The sequence below is a fragment of the Mastomys coucha genome, unplaced genomic scaffold (genome assembly GCF_008632895.1).
Source record: "Mastomys coucha isolate ucsf_1 unplaced genomic scaffold, UCSF_Mcou_1 pScaffold6, whole genome shotgun sequence".
NCBI classification, from domain to species: Eukaryota; Metazoa; Chordata; class Mammalia; order Rodentia; family Muridae; genus Mastomys; species Mastomys coucha.
The window spans coordinates 126,584,573-126,598,989 of NW_022196912.1; the positions used below are offsets into that span (position 1 = coordinate 126,584,573).

At 54.7% G+C, this 14,417-nt stretch overlaps 1 protein-coding gene and 1 pseudogene across 5 annotated transcripts in view; one reads left to right on the forward strand and one right to left on the reverse strand.

The window, feature by feature from the left end:
• Cep170b (centrosomal protein 170B) overlaps positions 1–9,664 on the forward strand; it is a 23,716-nt gene extending 14,052 nt beyond the window's left edge. For 4 of the 5 annotated variants that reach the window (XM_031355914.1, XM_031355915.1, XM_031355916.1 and 1 more), the window contains 10 exons: positions 280–453; positions 712–802; positions 979–2,655; positions 3,924–4,161; positions 6,057–6,216; positions 6,520–6,663; positions 6,795–6,883; positions 7,237–7,330; positions 7,604–7,655; positions 7,742–9,664. In XM_031355914.1, coding sequence (XP_031211774.1) covers positions 280–453; positions 712–802; positions 979–2,655; positions 3,924–4,161; positions 6,057–6,216; positions 6,520–6,663; positions 6,795–6,883; positions 7,237–7,330; positions 7,604–7,655; positions 7,742–7,989 — 2,967 coding nt within the window. In that variant the 3' untranslated portion in view covers positions 7,990–9,664. The remainder of the gene's footprint in view (positions 1–279; positions 454–711; positions 803–978; positions 2,656–3,923; positions 4,162–6,056; positions 6,217–6,519; positions 6,664–6,794; positions 6,884–7,236; positions 7,331–7,603; positions 7,656–7,741) is intronic. The other variant, XM_031355913.1, reaches the window with a different exon arrangement.
• Positions 9,665–12,562: 2,898 nt separating this feature from the next.
• Positions 12,563–13,908, reverse strand: LOC116081121 (annotated as a pseudogene).
• Between the last annotated feature and the right edge of the window lie 509 nt (positions 13,909–14,417).

A 14,417-nucleotide genomic window follows, 5' to 3' on the forward strand; every position in this document is an offset into this window, starting at 1 on the left:
GTATGGTGTCTGGTCAGATGGTACCCTCCAGTGGGCTGTGGGGCAGGAAGGGACTCCAGGGTCATGTTGGGGAACCAGATGTTGGCCTTTTGCTGTCAAGTCATGTGTCTGGTTCAGCTGGGCAAAAGGACTTGGAGGAGGGAGGCCCCCTGGGCTCTGTCTCTTGTCAGAATGGAGCCTATTTCCTATGCACCATGCCCAGTTAAATAATTGGGCTCACATCTGTGTGGGGGTGGAGATCTGGGCACCTCTGACCCTTGTCCCTCTCTCCTTTGGCAGGTTTTTGGGGTGTTTGAATCCCCTGAACTCTCCAGGGTGTCCTCAGCTACCTTCCGCCCTGTCATCAGAGGTGACAAAGATGAGTCCAGTGATGGGGGCATGGCCCAGCGGATGGCTTTGCTGCAAGAGCTTGCTTCCCGAACACCAGGCATGGCTCCCCAGATGGAGCAGCAGGTATGAGGGAGAGTCAGGGTAGAGAGTCATCGTTGCAGATCTGGGACTGAGCCCTCATCTACTGATGGAGCTGACCAGTTGGTGGTGACATTGGGGTCACATGGGCCTAGGGAAAGCCACGGGACCTCCTGAATACTCTTGCAGAGGGTGTTGTCTATAGCAGCTATGGCATGACTGAGTCTCTTCTAGCCCCTGGCTTCTGTTCTGAGCTTGTGCCTCCCAGGCTGTAGATATATTTTCTTGCCCGTCTCTCTGCAGAGCCTCTTGGTCCCAGGTTCCCCTGGGGGTCAGAAGTGGGTTTCCCGATGGGCTAGCCTGGCTGATAGCTACTCGGATGCTGGCTTGGCAGGTATGTAAACCCAGAGTTGCTGTAGGGTTGGGGGCCATACCAAGGGGCCTCAGCTCCTCACCATAGGCATACTTTGTCTCAGCTTGGGCCTGGGAGAGGGTTGGGGCTCTGTGTGCATGAAGGGCCTGCCTGTAGGTCTGAAGCGATTCTAACTGCATTGGCCTTGTGATTTGCAGAGGACAATCCTGGGCGCAGAACCGGAGAGCCTGAGGGGCCCCTGCCTGTGCGAACTAGGCGTCTGCTTCCTCAGTTGCCCAGTGATAGGGCTGACAGCCCCGCAGGCCTTGAAGCTGCCAGGCGGAGTGGCCCAGGGCCACCAGAGCTGGGCAGAGAGCCAGCAAACGGTCTTGTAGGCCAGGAAGACCTGGACCCTGATAGTCTCAGTGACGCCAGCGGGTCAGATGGTGGCCGAGGCCCAGAGCCGGGCACAGAACGGCAGGAGGATCTAGCGTGGGTCAGGGGTCGCCGTTCACCAAGGGCCCCTGGGGAGCTAGCTCCCACCTCTTTCTTCATTGGTGATCAGAATGGGGAGGCCACCTTCCCCAAGAAATCATTCATGGGTCCCGGGGAAGTGGATGGCCCAGGACGGGTAGTCCAGACCAGCCCTTCAGCAAGGGAAGGCCTTTACGTGAGTTCCAACGGGAGGATGGTAATCCAGTTGCGCAGTGGTCGGTCCCCAGAGCCTGATTCGGCCCCACCCAAGGAGACTCTGACCTTTGCCCGGCAAGAGAGTTTCACTAAGGAACCAACCAGCGGCCCCCCAGCACCTGGCAAGCTCCCCCACATTTCTAGCCACCCACTCCTACAAGATTTGGCTGCAGCCCGCGCCTCACGCCTGGACTTCCACACTCAGGACACCCACCTGATCTTGAAGGAGACTGAGACAGCCCTGGCAGCCCTGGAGGCCCGACTGCGCTCCAAGTCTGCAGATGAGTGTGATGGGGGTAGCACCCCTAGGCCTCCAGAGGACTCCCTGTCTGGGGATTCAGATGTGGACACAGCCAGCACCATTAGCTTGCTCAGCGGCAAAAATGGTCCCAGCCCAACAACACCCCAGACTCCAGGGCCACAGAGGGAGAGCCTGCTGTCTCCGCCAGTGGTGCCAGACTCAGGGGGTGCTGCCCCAGGCAGTGTCCGAGAGCGAGAGCGGCTGTCTGAAAGACCGCATCGCCCACCACCTGCAGACTTGGGCCCTGGAGATCCATCAAGGCGTGTGGCCATGCGGCGAGGCCATGGGTCTCGAGGGTCCCTGGACTGGCCCGAGGAAGAACGAGGCTCTGGCCTTGCCCACCTGCCCAATTCTAACCACGAGACCCCTGAGGCTACTGTGGCAGGTCGACAAGGGCCTCGCCGGAAGCCAGTGGCTCCCCCACCATCCCCAGCTGCCCGGGAGGAGCAAAGCCGCAGTTCCACCACCGCCCAGAAGGTGCAGCAGGCACTGACCCGTTCCAACAGCCTGTCCACCCCAAGGCCCACCAGGGCCTCCCGACTCAGGCGGGCCCGGCTGGGGGATGCCTCAGACACTGAGGCTATGGATGGTGAACGAGGGACCACGGCCAACCCTGAACCAGCTAACCGTGCTGCCCCTGAGCAGGCCAAGAAACTGACGCGCTTGGACATCCTGGCCATGCCCAGGAAGCGGGCAGGCTCCTTCACAGGGCCTAGCGATTCTGAGACGGCCCCTGCCCGTACTGGCTTCTCTGGTCGCAGTGCTGAGCTCTACAGCACCAGCCGTAAGCCCACGATAGCAGAGGCCCGTGCTGCTGCCAAGAAGGCCGCTGCTACTGCTGCCAACACGGGCCTCCGCCAGCCCTTCAGCAGGGCTCGCCCGGGCAGTGCCAGATACTCTTCCCGTGAGTGTGGGATGTTGGGTAGCGGGCTGGTGGGTAGGCAGGATGGCCAGCAGCAGCCGAGCCCCTGGGTAGATGTGTTGTAGACCCATATATACACATGCACAGTCCAGGTGTGCCCATGGTACCTGTGTGGTAGAAGACCCTCCCAGGGTACCTCCTGTCACCCCAGGGGCCTTAGTGCCTGGGCCTTAAGGTTGGCTCTATCATTCTTGGTGTTCCCAGGCTAAGGGCCCAAGCTGCCCAGCTGAGGACCCGAACAGGGCTGTCCCAAAGTTCTCTGGTCCCTGTCCTCTGTGCTAAAGCCCCAGTGAAGGGTGTCTATGTGATGAGAGCCCTTATGACACCCTTGAATGGCCCACAGAGCTCCTGGCCTGAGGGCTGTGTCAGTCCACATCAACAGTGACCTCTGTCCCACCCTCTGAGTTCCGTGTGTACAATAAGAAAGGACACACTATTTCAGCTGTCAGAACTGGCCCCATTTCTGGAGTGGCTGGTGACCTGTCCATCTAGCCCCCGTCCTGCCCCATCAAGGGAGCTGTGCTGTGCCCGAGGACTGAGTGGATTGGTTTGACCAAGGTGCCGCAGCCCCACCCCTTGGCCTTGCTGCCCCTGGCTGACCCACTTACCCCCTCTACCTCCCAGCATCTTCAATAGACCTCCTACCTGCTAGGACCCCTGTATGGGGATGTCTGCTTGGCAGAAATTGCTTGTCCTTAACCTGCCAGCACTGCTTAGCATGCAGGCCCCATCCAGCCTTCATCCAAAATGTGTTTGCTATCAGTGCTGGTTGGGGCTCAAAACAGCTCTGAGCCAAGGAATCTAAGATCCTACCCAGGCAGCCATATCTAAGGATGTAGGTCTGATGAAGGCTGTGGGAACCTGGCTTGAGCTGGCAGTGGTCTGACCTCACTCACCTGTGTGAGCCAGCTTCATGGTGCCATAGCTGGTCCCTGTGTATGGCTTACCTTATCTGCCCAGCACCCTTTCCTGGTGCCCAGGGAGATGCTCTCATCTCATCGGGCACAGCCGGTTACCACTCTGACACCCCCTCCCCCAACCCTTGGATGCTGCACTGACCCCAGGAGTGCCCGGTCCCTGACCCTGCATGTCATTTGGGCTGGGGGTGCTTCTGCTAGGGGCTTCTGGGGACAGCTGTGATGCACCTGTCCTGCATCACAGGGCCCTCATCCTGAGGGACCCTGAGGCTACCGAGACACTAAGTGTTCTCTGTTCTGTTCTTGCTTCTGAATCCAAACCACTCACTCAAGACACACGGCGTCGGCAGCAGGGTTCGGATTACACGTCCACCTCCGAAGAGGAGTATGGGTCCCACCACAGCTCCCCTAAACACACACGCTCCCATGCCTCAACAGCCACACAGACCCCAAGGGGCAGCAGTTCTACCCGGGCTCGCTCCCAGGGCCCCCGAGACACAGACGATGATGAGGAAGAGCCTGATCCCTACGGCTTCATCGTGCAGACAGCAGAGATTGCAGAGATTGCTAGGTGAGTGACCAGTCAGGGCCAGGCCAGAGGTCCCTACCCTTGGCTAAGAGCAGCCTGAGGGCAGGGGCTAGACTGGGCTGGGCTCCTGACCAGGAATAGGTTTAGAGATTATTTGGTGGATGGTGGCTATGTGAGTGGGTGGATGGGTGGATGCATGAGACCAGAGGTGGGTGCCATGCCTTTAATCCCAGCATTTGGGATGGAGAGGTAGGCAGATCTCTGTGAGTTTGAGGCCAGCCTGGTTTGCAGAGTGAGTGAGTTCTAGGACAGCCAGGGCTACACAGAGAAACCCTGTCACAAAATCAACAACAGCAACAACAAAGAAGGTGGATAAGTGAATAAATGAATGGGTGTGTAGATGGATGGATTAGTCACTAGGTGATGGCTTAGTTGATAAGTAGATATTTGGATGGATAGGAGGGTAGGGGAACTAGGAGGGTGGATTCAAGGAGCTAGTGTGACCACAGTTTATTCTAAATAAACTTCCTCCCCATGGCCATTCTCTGGGATGTGTTCTGGGAAAGGGTGTATGGAGATGGATCTAGCTGAGCTCTGGCCAGCGTCCTTGTGGCTAGGTACTGACAGCCTTGTAGAGGACCCCTAGGAACTAGGTGGCCATCAGGAATTTTGTTAAGGATGCTGATCTTGAAAGCTCTTGAGACACTGAGAAGGTGACCAGAAACAGATGGCCAGTGTGGGGATGGGGTATAGTGACAGGCAGAAATGGAGGTCATGGTAGAATGAGGTCATGTAGAGGACAGAGTGAGAGAGATGGGTTGAAAGAGAGGGTCCTCCTAAGAAGCAGATGTGGGCTGCAGGAGGTTATATGGCCCTTGGGTGAGACCCAAAAGGATAAGGGCTGCCCAGGTTTCAGTATAAGAAGGAACAAGAAAAGGCGTGGCCCATGTGGGTTTCTCAAGCTCTGATATGCCTGCCTAGTGTGCCCAGGCGACTGGTGCAATGTGCTCTGTAGAAAGGGGCTCCAAGAGAGGCAGCATAGGTGGAAATGGGAACACTTGGAGGTTTGGTGTCACATAGGGTCGGGGGACCTGCTTCTGTGCTCTCTTATGTCAGAACCATGAGACCAACAGGTGAGAACCTGGGTCGCCTAGTTGGAAAACCATGAGGAAACTTGGAGAGAGGCAGGTATGGCAAAAGCCCATGATGCAGGTCCTAGGTAGACCTAAGAGGATAGTCGTAGGATACCCCAAGTCTGGAGCTGAGGGTTCACGTGTGTGGTGATGAGCCTGAAGAAATGTTAAGACAAGAGATAGGATGTGGGCCCTTCAGGGACCTCCCTAAAGAGGGGGCTGGCCATGTACCCAGGAGCCTAGTTAGACCGGAGCCCTCAAAGTAGCAAGCTCAGGGAACTGTACCTGCCTACTTTGTCCTCTGTCTCCTGGCTGCCCAGGCACCTCACTGGGACAAGCCTAGGGCCCTTGTCAGATGTGCGTTCCCCTATGGTGTGATCAGAACTTAGCTCTCAGCCATATTGGAAGAGCCACAAGGTCCCTCTACAGCTCTGACCCTTGGACTCAGGAGTCCCTATTGACTCCTCCCTGCCTCCGTTTCCCTGCTCACCAAGGTGGTACCCATGCATTCTGTGGCTGAGTTATATCCATTCTGGAAGAGCCTGACAACCAGTGTCTAGCTCTGGTGTGCAAGAAGAAAAGAAAGTCTTGCTCTTCTGTCAGACCCTTCCCCGCACACCCCAGGCCCAGCTCTGGCAGGCCATGTACCTCAGGCCCAGGCCTTTACCCAGCATGGCCTCAGGCAGTGGAGTTGGACCTGACTGCACAGGATGCTCGTGGGTCCTCACTACCCTCTTCTGTGTGCGTGCTGGGGCTCTCCCAAGAGGACTGCTAGCAGAACTTGTTTTTTCCTGTTGGCCGCAGGCTAAGCCAGACACTAGTGAAGGATGTGGCCATCCTGGCCAGGGAGATCCATGATGTGGCTGGAGATGGGGACTCGCTGGGCTCCCCAGGACCCACTCGAAGCCCATCTCTCGGGAATGTGCCCAACACCCCTGCCTCAACCATCTCAGCCCGGGAAGAGGTGAGTTCAGGCCTCTCAAGTGCTCAGGCTCATCTGCCAGGGTTGAGGTCACACCATGTGCTTCTTGGTGTGAGAGCTATAATAAGAATCCTTACAGAGTCCCCAAGCGAGAGCTTGTGCTGTGGAAACTTGTCCTCAAGCTCCGCCATCTCCTTCCAAGGGAGTGGGCGTTGGGAGGGATCCTGAGCAGATGGGCCCAGGCCTGTCCTATCTTGTTTTATCTCTTGTCTGTCTGAAGCACTGCACCACCTAGTGGTTCCTCTGCATCAGACAAGCCAATGGCATTTGCTCTGTTTTCTGCAGCTGGTGCAGCGCATCCCAGAGGCCAGCCTCAACTTCCAAAAAGTGCCACCTGGCTCCATGAACTCTCACAACTTGGACCAGAACATGAATGACAGCCGCGAGGATGCTCTGGCCAACAAGACAAGGCCTCGGAACCGTGAGGAGGCACGGTGCCCCTCCAACATTTCATAGCTGCGGGTTGGGGCGTGTCTTAGTGTCTGGATCGTGAGTTGGAGGCCAGCTAGCTGGGTGGGGAGGGGAGGGCCCCTGCCATACTAATGCCTGGGTCCTTCTAGGTGATCTTTGATAATCTGATGCTAAACCCGGTGTCCCAGCTGTCACATGCCATTCGTGAAAACACGGAGCATCTTGCTGAGAAGATGAAGTACGTGGGTAGTCCCTGGGTGCCAACAGGTCACGTGTGCTGTGTCAAGCAGTAGTATCAGAGTGTGCGGCCTGATAGGTCACGTGTAGGTAGCCAGGTTCTGTGTGCCTACACTGCTCCCTGGGGTCGGGGCCCCCTCGCTTCCTCTCTCTGGCCCTCAGCTCCATACCTGTTCCCCCATCTGAGTTGTTCCCACCTGAGCATTAAGTAGCTACCCATGCTCCTGCTCTGCACTTCGGCTTCCCTCTTGGCTCTACCAAGAGATGGCATCAGCTTTACTATGGCCAGAGACTATTGGGGAAGCAGCTGTTCTGTGTTCTCTGTCACTGTCCTTGTCCCTGCCCCCCTCCCAGGATCCTCTTCCAGAATACAGGCCGGGCCTGGGAGGACTTAGAGGCCAGAATCAACTCTGAGAATGAAGTACCCATCCTGAAGACATCCAACAAGGTGAGAGACAGAGACCCCATCCTCAAGCCTGGCCCCCATCCTCAGGCCTGGCCCCCACCCTCAAGTGTAGGCCCATCTTCAGGCCTGGCCCCCATCCTCAGGCCTGGCCCCCATCCTCAGGCCTAGACCCCCATCCTTGGGCCTGGCTTCCAGCCAGTGGGCTTTCCTGAGCTGGTCTGAGCCACATACTTAATCCAAGTCTACCAGGAGGACCTGGGGCCCTGCATGTTCCTACTCTAGCCCTCTAGCTTTCCACCTCTCTGTCCTTCTCAGGAAATCAGCTCCATCCTGAAGGAACTTCGACGTGTACAGAAGCAGTTAGAAGGTAGGTGTGGCCCAGACCTAGGGTGGGCAAGGGCACCCTCAAGGGCTTAGCCAGGTTCTCAGTTGCACTCTTGCCTCATCCTCCAGTCATCAATGCCATTGTGGACCCCAGCATGAACCTCGACCTACTGATGGGAAACAGGGCTCCTTCAGGGTCTGGTCAGCCAGGACTTGGGAAAGCCCGGCCAGCAGCTCAGAGCTCAACTTCACCTGCCTCGGCGGACACCTTGCTGCCAGCCCTGCCTCTCAGGAGCTTCCCACAACGGGCCAACTGCGGGCCCCCCGGCCTCCCGGAGCCCGCCTTCCTTCCTGATGCTGAAAGGTTTCTGATCTAAGCTGTGAGGCAGGCAAGGCCAGCCTTCTTCTGCGTGTGTGTCCTGTGCATCCATCCCATGGCCCACCTGCCTGGCTGCAGGCGGTTCTCTGTGAAAACCCAGTATGTGCCATAACCCATGGATGGGTGCCTCCCATTCCCAGGCCCTTCCTCAGCCAGCATCCAAACCACTTCATCTAGCTCATGGCTGCCCACCTCCACAGGCCTCCTAGCCTAGCCCCTGGGGTGTCCACTGCCACGGGCCAGCCGGGGAGGCCCCATATTCACCTCCTGTCAGTCACCATTGTTTTTGTCAGTAGCTTTAAGGGAAAGAGTGCTTTGCTCCCTTGCAGGGACTCAGGCCTGGCTTAGGTCCAGCTCCAGCTTGGGAGGCCCTTCATCCCTGTGCTGGCTTGAGGCCAGACAGAGAAAGGAGCTGGACCCTGGGGCCAGTCAGTGCCAAACACAGACGCTGGATGGGCGTGGCATGTCCCCAAACTGTCCAGGAAGGAGGCCACTTGCTTTGTGGCTCTTACTGAGTCCACGGCCAGAGCTGCTGCCGAGTCCATCAACCTGGGCAGATGAGTGGTTCACGGAAGTATTTGAGGGAGGAACCTGCAGCTCTAAGCCCTTGGTGCCAACACAACTGCCAAACCCACCGAGCTTGGGTACCTTCCCAGCAAGCTCCCCTGGTGGACTCATCCCACCTAGGGACCCTGGGCTTCTTTCCATTGGACTGGGTGGAGCTAGGTGGGCCAGCAACCCTGTTGATTGTGGTGAGTGCTTTACCAGAGTGGCAGGAAAAGAGATTTGGAAGCTCCTGGCTTTGTGATCTAAACCATGTACCTGCCCCTGCTGTCCCAGATGGTGTGGGCGGGAAGTGGTCACTGCAACAGGCTCCTGTGACCTGACCCATTGTAGTGGCCCGGCAGGGACAGGCCCACTACTGGCTTTGCTTTCTCAGGATTTGTGCAGCTGGGCCTGCCAGGTGAGCAGAGTGGCCGCCCTGCTGCTGCCCCTTGCTGATACTTCTGGAGGCACTAAGCCAAAGAGCCCGTTGGCTGGAATGGGATGGAATGGTCCCTTATTGACCAGGCTGGCATGGGTGTGCTCTGGGACCTGCCTGATGTGTGTGTGGGTGTTGCTCCTGGACAGGACCTATCTGCTGGGGAGAGGTAGCTGCGGTGGGGACCCAGAGCCCTCAGAGGTAGCATGGGTCTTCCTGTTTACATTTAGCTGATAGTCATGCACGGGTCCTGTGTGCCTCTGCCCAGCCCACCTGATGTTTACGTGTGTGTGTGTGTGTGTGTGTGTGTGTGTGTGTGTGTGTGTGTAGCCTGCTGTGTGTCTGGAGGAGGTGCCAGCTCAGCCTGTTGGCTGCTCCCCCTGCATGTCCCACACATCACCCACAGCCTGCTTCCTATAAGTAAACGGCAGTCCTGCAGAGTCCATGCCTCCCACCCCTGGTCAGCACTGTGGAACTTTTTTTTTTAATGCACAAATTGGTGTTCTCCACATTTAGTTCCTCTGTCACTTTAACCTTCAGCCCGGCATTGGTACTGTACCTGCCTGGCTTCTGAGGGTATCTCTGTACATTGTTCTCAGGCGGTCTTGTGGATGTCTTTCAGAAAATGGTTATTTTATATGATTTGTCATGGAATTTGTTCTAATAAATCATTCTTCCACGTGGCAGCACACCAGTGTCTGCCGCCTTGGCCCTCTTCTCTGGGGATGGTCTCCTTGACACAAGGGGACTGTGGGCTCAAGACACTAAGACAGCGGATATGGTGGCACATGCCTTCCATCAGAGAGCTTGGGAGGTAGGGATCTCTGTCTGAAGCCAGCCAGGTCTACAGAATGAGACAGGCTTGGAAAAAACAAAACAAAACATTAATTCAGATGTCGCCACCAGGTGGCGCCCAAAGCAAGGAAGCGGCAAGCCGATGTTTGCTTTTGTTATGTATATTAGTCGTTTTCCTGCACTTTCGTGCATGTTCTCTCACAGCCTGTCTGCACTCCTGGGGTCGGGGCCCCCTTGCTTCTGAGCTACCCATGTTCCTGCTCTGGGCATCCTTAACAAAATTCCTGATGTCCACCTAGTTCCTAGGGGTCCTCTACAAGCCTGTCAGTACCTGGCCACAAGGACGCTGGCCAGAGCTCAGCTAGATCCATCTCCATACACCCTTTTCCAGAACACATCCCAGAGAATGGCCATGGGGAAGAAGCTTATTTAGAATAAACTGTGGTCACATTAGCTCCTTGATCTAGTGTGATCTAGTCACACGGTCCTTTCTTTGCATCTGAGTCTTGCCTTGGCTCTCCATCTGTCTATGTGTCCTATTATACCCAGGGGAATAATACTCAGGGTCCCCAGGTCAGAGCATCCTCGCGGCTGTCATTCATGTTCTGGTCCAAGTTGTGAGAGTTCATGGAGCCAGGTGGCGCTTTTTGGAAGTTGACGCTGGCCTCTGGGATGCGCTGCACCAGCTGCAGAGAACAGAGCAAATGCCATTGGCTCATCTGATGCAGAGGAACCACTAGATCACATGGTCCTTTGCATCATACACCTGGACACATTAGCTACTTGAATCCATCCTCCTAAGGGTGGCTCTTCCTAGCCAGTGTGATTAGAACTTAGCTCTCAGCCATATTGGAAGAGCCACAAGGTCCTTCTACAGCTCTGACCCTTGGACTCAGGAGTCCCCATTACCCTCACACCATCATGAGGGTGTTATCCACCATGTGGGTTCTGGGAACCAAATCTGGTCCCGTGCAAGAGCAGCCAGTGCTCCTAACCACTGATCTGCCCCGCCAGCCCCAGTTCCTCACTTCATTATAGATCAGAAAGTAGTGAGCAGACCAGAAGCAGGGCCGAGCTATCACCTGCAGAGGCCCGTGCTTCCTGAGCTTCCACAGTCTTACCTTCTGGGATCCGAGGAGCTAAATGCTGAACCTGTGAGAGAACATTCCAGATCCGAACTGTAACAGGCAGTCGTGGGGTGACAGGATAAATCATGCTCTCTCATCTTTATCATGAAAAAACAGCTTTCAGATGGGACACAACAGGCAAAGCAGGACTGTGACCCCCTTGAAGGGACACATGAGCTGACAGCTGCCCTGTACTGCATGAGAGGGTAGTCACTCCAGACATCATGGTACTGCTGCTAAGCAGAGATAACCACCACATTAGGGAGGACAAAGCAGCTAGGCTTCGCAGAACCAAACGGGCAAGAAGAGCATGGGAGAGAGCAAGCCCTGAGCTGCAGATTGACCATGACCTGCCCCTGTGGGAGAAATTGCAAGAGGCTAAGGCAACCACTGAGCAGAATGAAGGCTGTGTGTACCTCAAGACTGCTCCAGGACTGGGACTGTTTATGTCATCACTGTGAAGAGGAGAGCTCATGACACACAGGACGTGGGCCTTGGTGTAGGGATAACTTCTTGTGTACTGTGTGGAAGCACACTGTCAATAAAAAGCTGAGCTGGGCGGTGGTGGTACACGCCTTTAATCCCAGCACTTGGGAGGCAGAGGCAGGCGGATTTCTGAGTTCGAGGCCAGCCTGGTCTACAGAGTGAGTTCCAGGACAGCCAGGGCTACACAGAGAAACCCTGTCTTGAAAAACCAAAAAAAAAAAATAATAATAAATAAAAAGCTGATAGCCTATCAGCAGAAGTGGGGAGGGAACAGTGCGAAGAGCGTGAGGTTGCGATGAGCCATAGGACACACAGACAGATGGAGAGCCAAGGCAAGACTCATGCAAAGAAAGGACCGTGTGACTTGGCTTTGACTGTCATAGAGGATGAGGATAGATAAATGCCTGTCTAGCTTAGCACTTGCAGCTTGTTAATAAAAACATGGATCTCTGCCTAGAACAGGTGTAGAAATGCCCTGTGGTCACTTGGGAGTAAAGGGACATAGAAAACCCTCCAAAGAATTACTTTGTGTTTGATGCCTAACATGGGACTAGAAATCTAAGCTTAGAACCCAAGAACTGGGTGGAAGATGGTTTCCTAGCCAGGGACTGGGAAACCACAGAGAGGCAATACAAAGGGTGGCTGTTTAAAACACACACACACACACACACACACACACAGCGCGCTGGAGAGATGGCTCAGCAGGTAAGAGCACTGACTGCTCTTCCACATGGTGGCTCACAACCATCTGTAATGAGATTGGATGCCCTCTTCTGGTGTATCTGAAAACAGCTACAGTGTACTTACATATATAATAAATATCTTTAAACACACACACACACACACACCTGCGGAATAACAAAGGAACTCTTCTATCTGATCCTCAGGGTACATGACTCAGGAGAAGGGTTGGAAGAGAGTACCTCTTACAGGCCAGACCTGACCTTGACATGGGTGAGGCTGTGCTTCTGCCTGTAGCTGGGACATACAGAGCCCATAGCGAGGACATAGAGTAGCTGAATTCAGCCCACAGAAAGAGGTGACAGGCTACAGAGGAGGAGTCGGGCATTTGGTAAGACACTGTCCCTAGCTGGTACCTCTGACATCAGCTATAAACATGGAAGGCAGGATCTGAGTCCTGTGGGCCCTCTGGTTCTGCTCCTCATTCCGCTCTGCTGCGTTCATACAGCGTAGTGCTCATAAACCTTTACACAGTACACCAGGGCAGCCAGGGCTACTGTGCGGTCTCTTCCTGTGCAGGTCGTCCTTCAGAACCAGCACCGCTGGTATGGAGGAGGTGAGCGTGTGCAGGGGCCGGCGGGACAGTTCATAGGCATCATACTCCACCTGGTACTTGCAGCCAGGGTCAAACTGCCAGGAGATCCCATAGAGGGTACAGCAGGCCAGGCTCAGCATGCCGGGGGGTGGGGGTGGGCAGGGAGATGTAGTGGAAGTGACCCAGGGCAGTGCCAATGGGGTGCTAGGAGATCCCATAGAGGGTACAGCAGGCCAGGCTCAGCACGGCGGTGTGTGTGTGTGTGTGTGTGTGTGTGTGTGTGTGCAGGGAGATGTAGTGGAAGTGACCCAGGGCAGTGCCAATGGGGTGAAGAGGCAGGCAGTACCTGCTAACACTGCCATCTTGTGCAGGCAGTTGCCTATGGTGATGCAGCGTGCTGTCTCATCTCCAATCCGGGTGGGCTCTATCACAATGTACTTGTACTGGGTTTCCAGAGCCTCCTCCAGCTCAGACTCACTGGTCCTGGGCAGATTTCTTGCACCATGTCAGCCTGTAGCTGAAGAGGCTGACTCTCTCCTGGGAGCTGTGGCCACCCAGACCCAGCAGCCATCTTGGAGACCCTAATTATAGTTTAAAAGAGAGGGTTAGTAAACAGAATGGGGGTAACAAAGACCCCCCGACAGATCACATAGTACTTTATTAGCTTTAACTTTTTTAAAATTCTTTTTTTTTTTTTCTTGGTTTTTTGAGACAGGGTTTCTCTGTATAGCCCTGGCTGTCCTGGAACTCACTCTGTAGACCAGGCTGGCCTCGAACTCAGAAATCCACCTGCCTCTGCCTCCCAAGTGCTGGGATTAAAGGCGTGCGCCACCACCGCCCGGCAGCTTTAACTTTTTTAATGCTAATGAACAACAACAAAAAACACAACAGCTGCTGAGAGACGTTTGCGAACTAAACCAGCCTGTGTATGTTAGGGATGTCTGAAGCTCACGGGTGGGGGTGGGGGGAAGAAATGGATTGCACTGGGAAGAGGTTTTGTCTTTGTTTCAAAAGGAGAAGAAAAGCTACGATTCCATCCAAGTTAATAAAATCAGGTTTGACTGGAGAGTCTCCCTGAAGATCCTGACTGAAGAAAGAAATCAAGAAGGCCAACAAAGCAGGTAAAGTCTGTGCTGATCGCCCTACATGGGAACAGCTCTGAGACTGACTGATGCATGAAAATGTCTCCAGCCAGGACTGTGTTGGCTACAGAGTCCTCAGGACTTACCACACCATCCTTTCAAAGGGCATGGGTGAAAATCTGTATTATAGTTTGCTTATACAGTTTGAACTAACATAGAAAGACAGCTGCCTTAACCCCTCAAAAAAAAAAAAAGCAGAAAATCATCTTTAACTGAAATGTGCACACTGCATTGCACATTCCATACATGCATTAATGCAGAAATGTATATCACCTATGGTAGTGTATATACTTACAGACACCAATGGAGTTAAAGTGGCCCTGACAAGATTCACCTTGAAGATGCTGCCAAGGATGCTGAGATGCTGAGACACATTTATTCCAGCATCCTGCCTGACCCTACCTCAGACTGCCTCAGACTGCCTCAGACTGCCTCAGACTGCCTCAGACTGCCTCAGACTGCCTCAGACTGCCTCAGACTGCCTCAGTGCTGTTTACTTAAAAATCTGATTTTCAAGATGGCTAGCTAGATTGTCCAGCATCACAGACTTTTCCAGCCGGGACTTCATTTGAGCCCTGCACTTTCACAACACACAGAGAATGGACAACAAATGGGCAG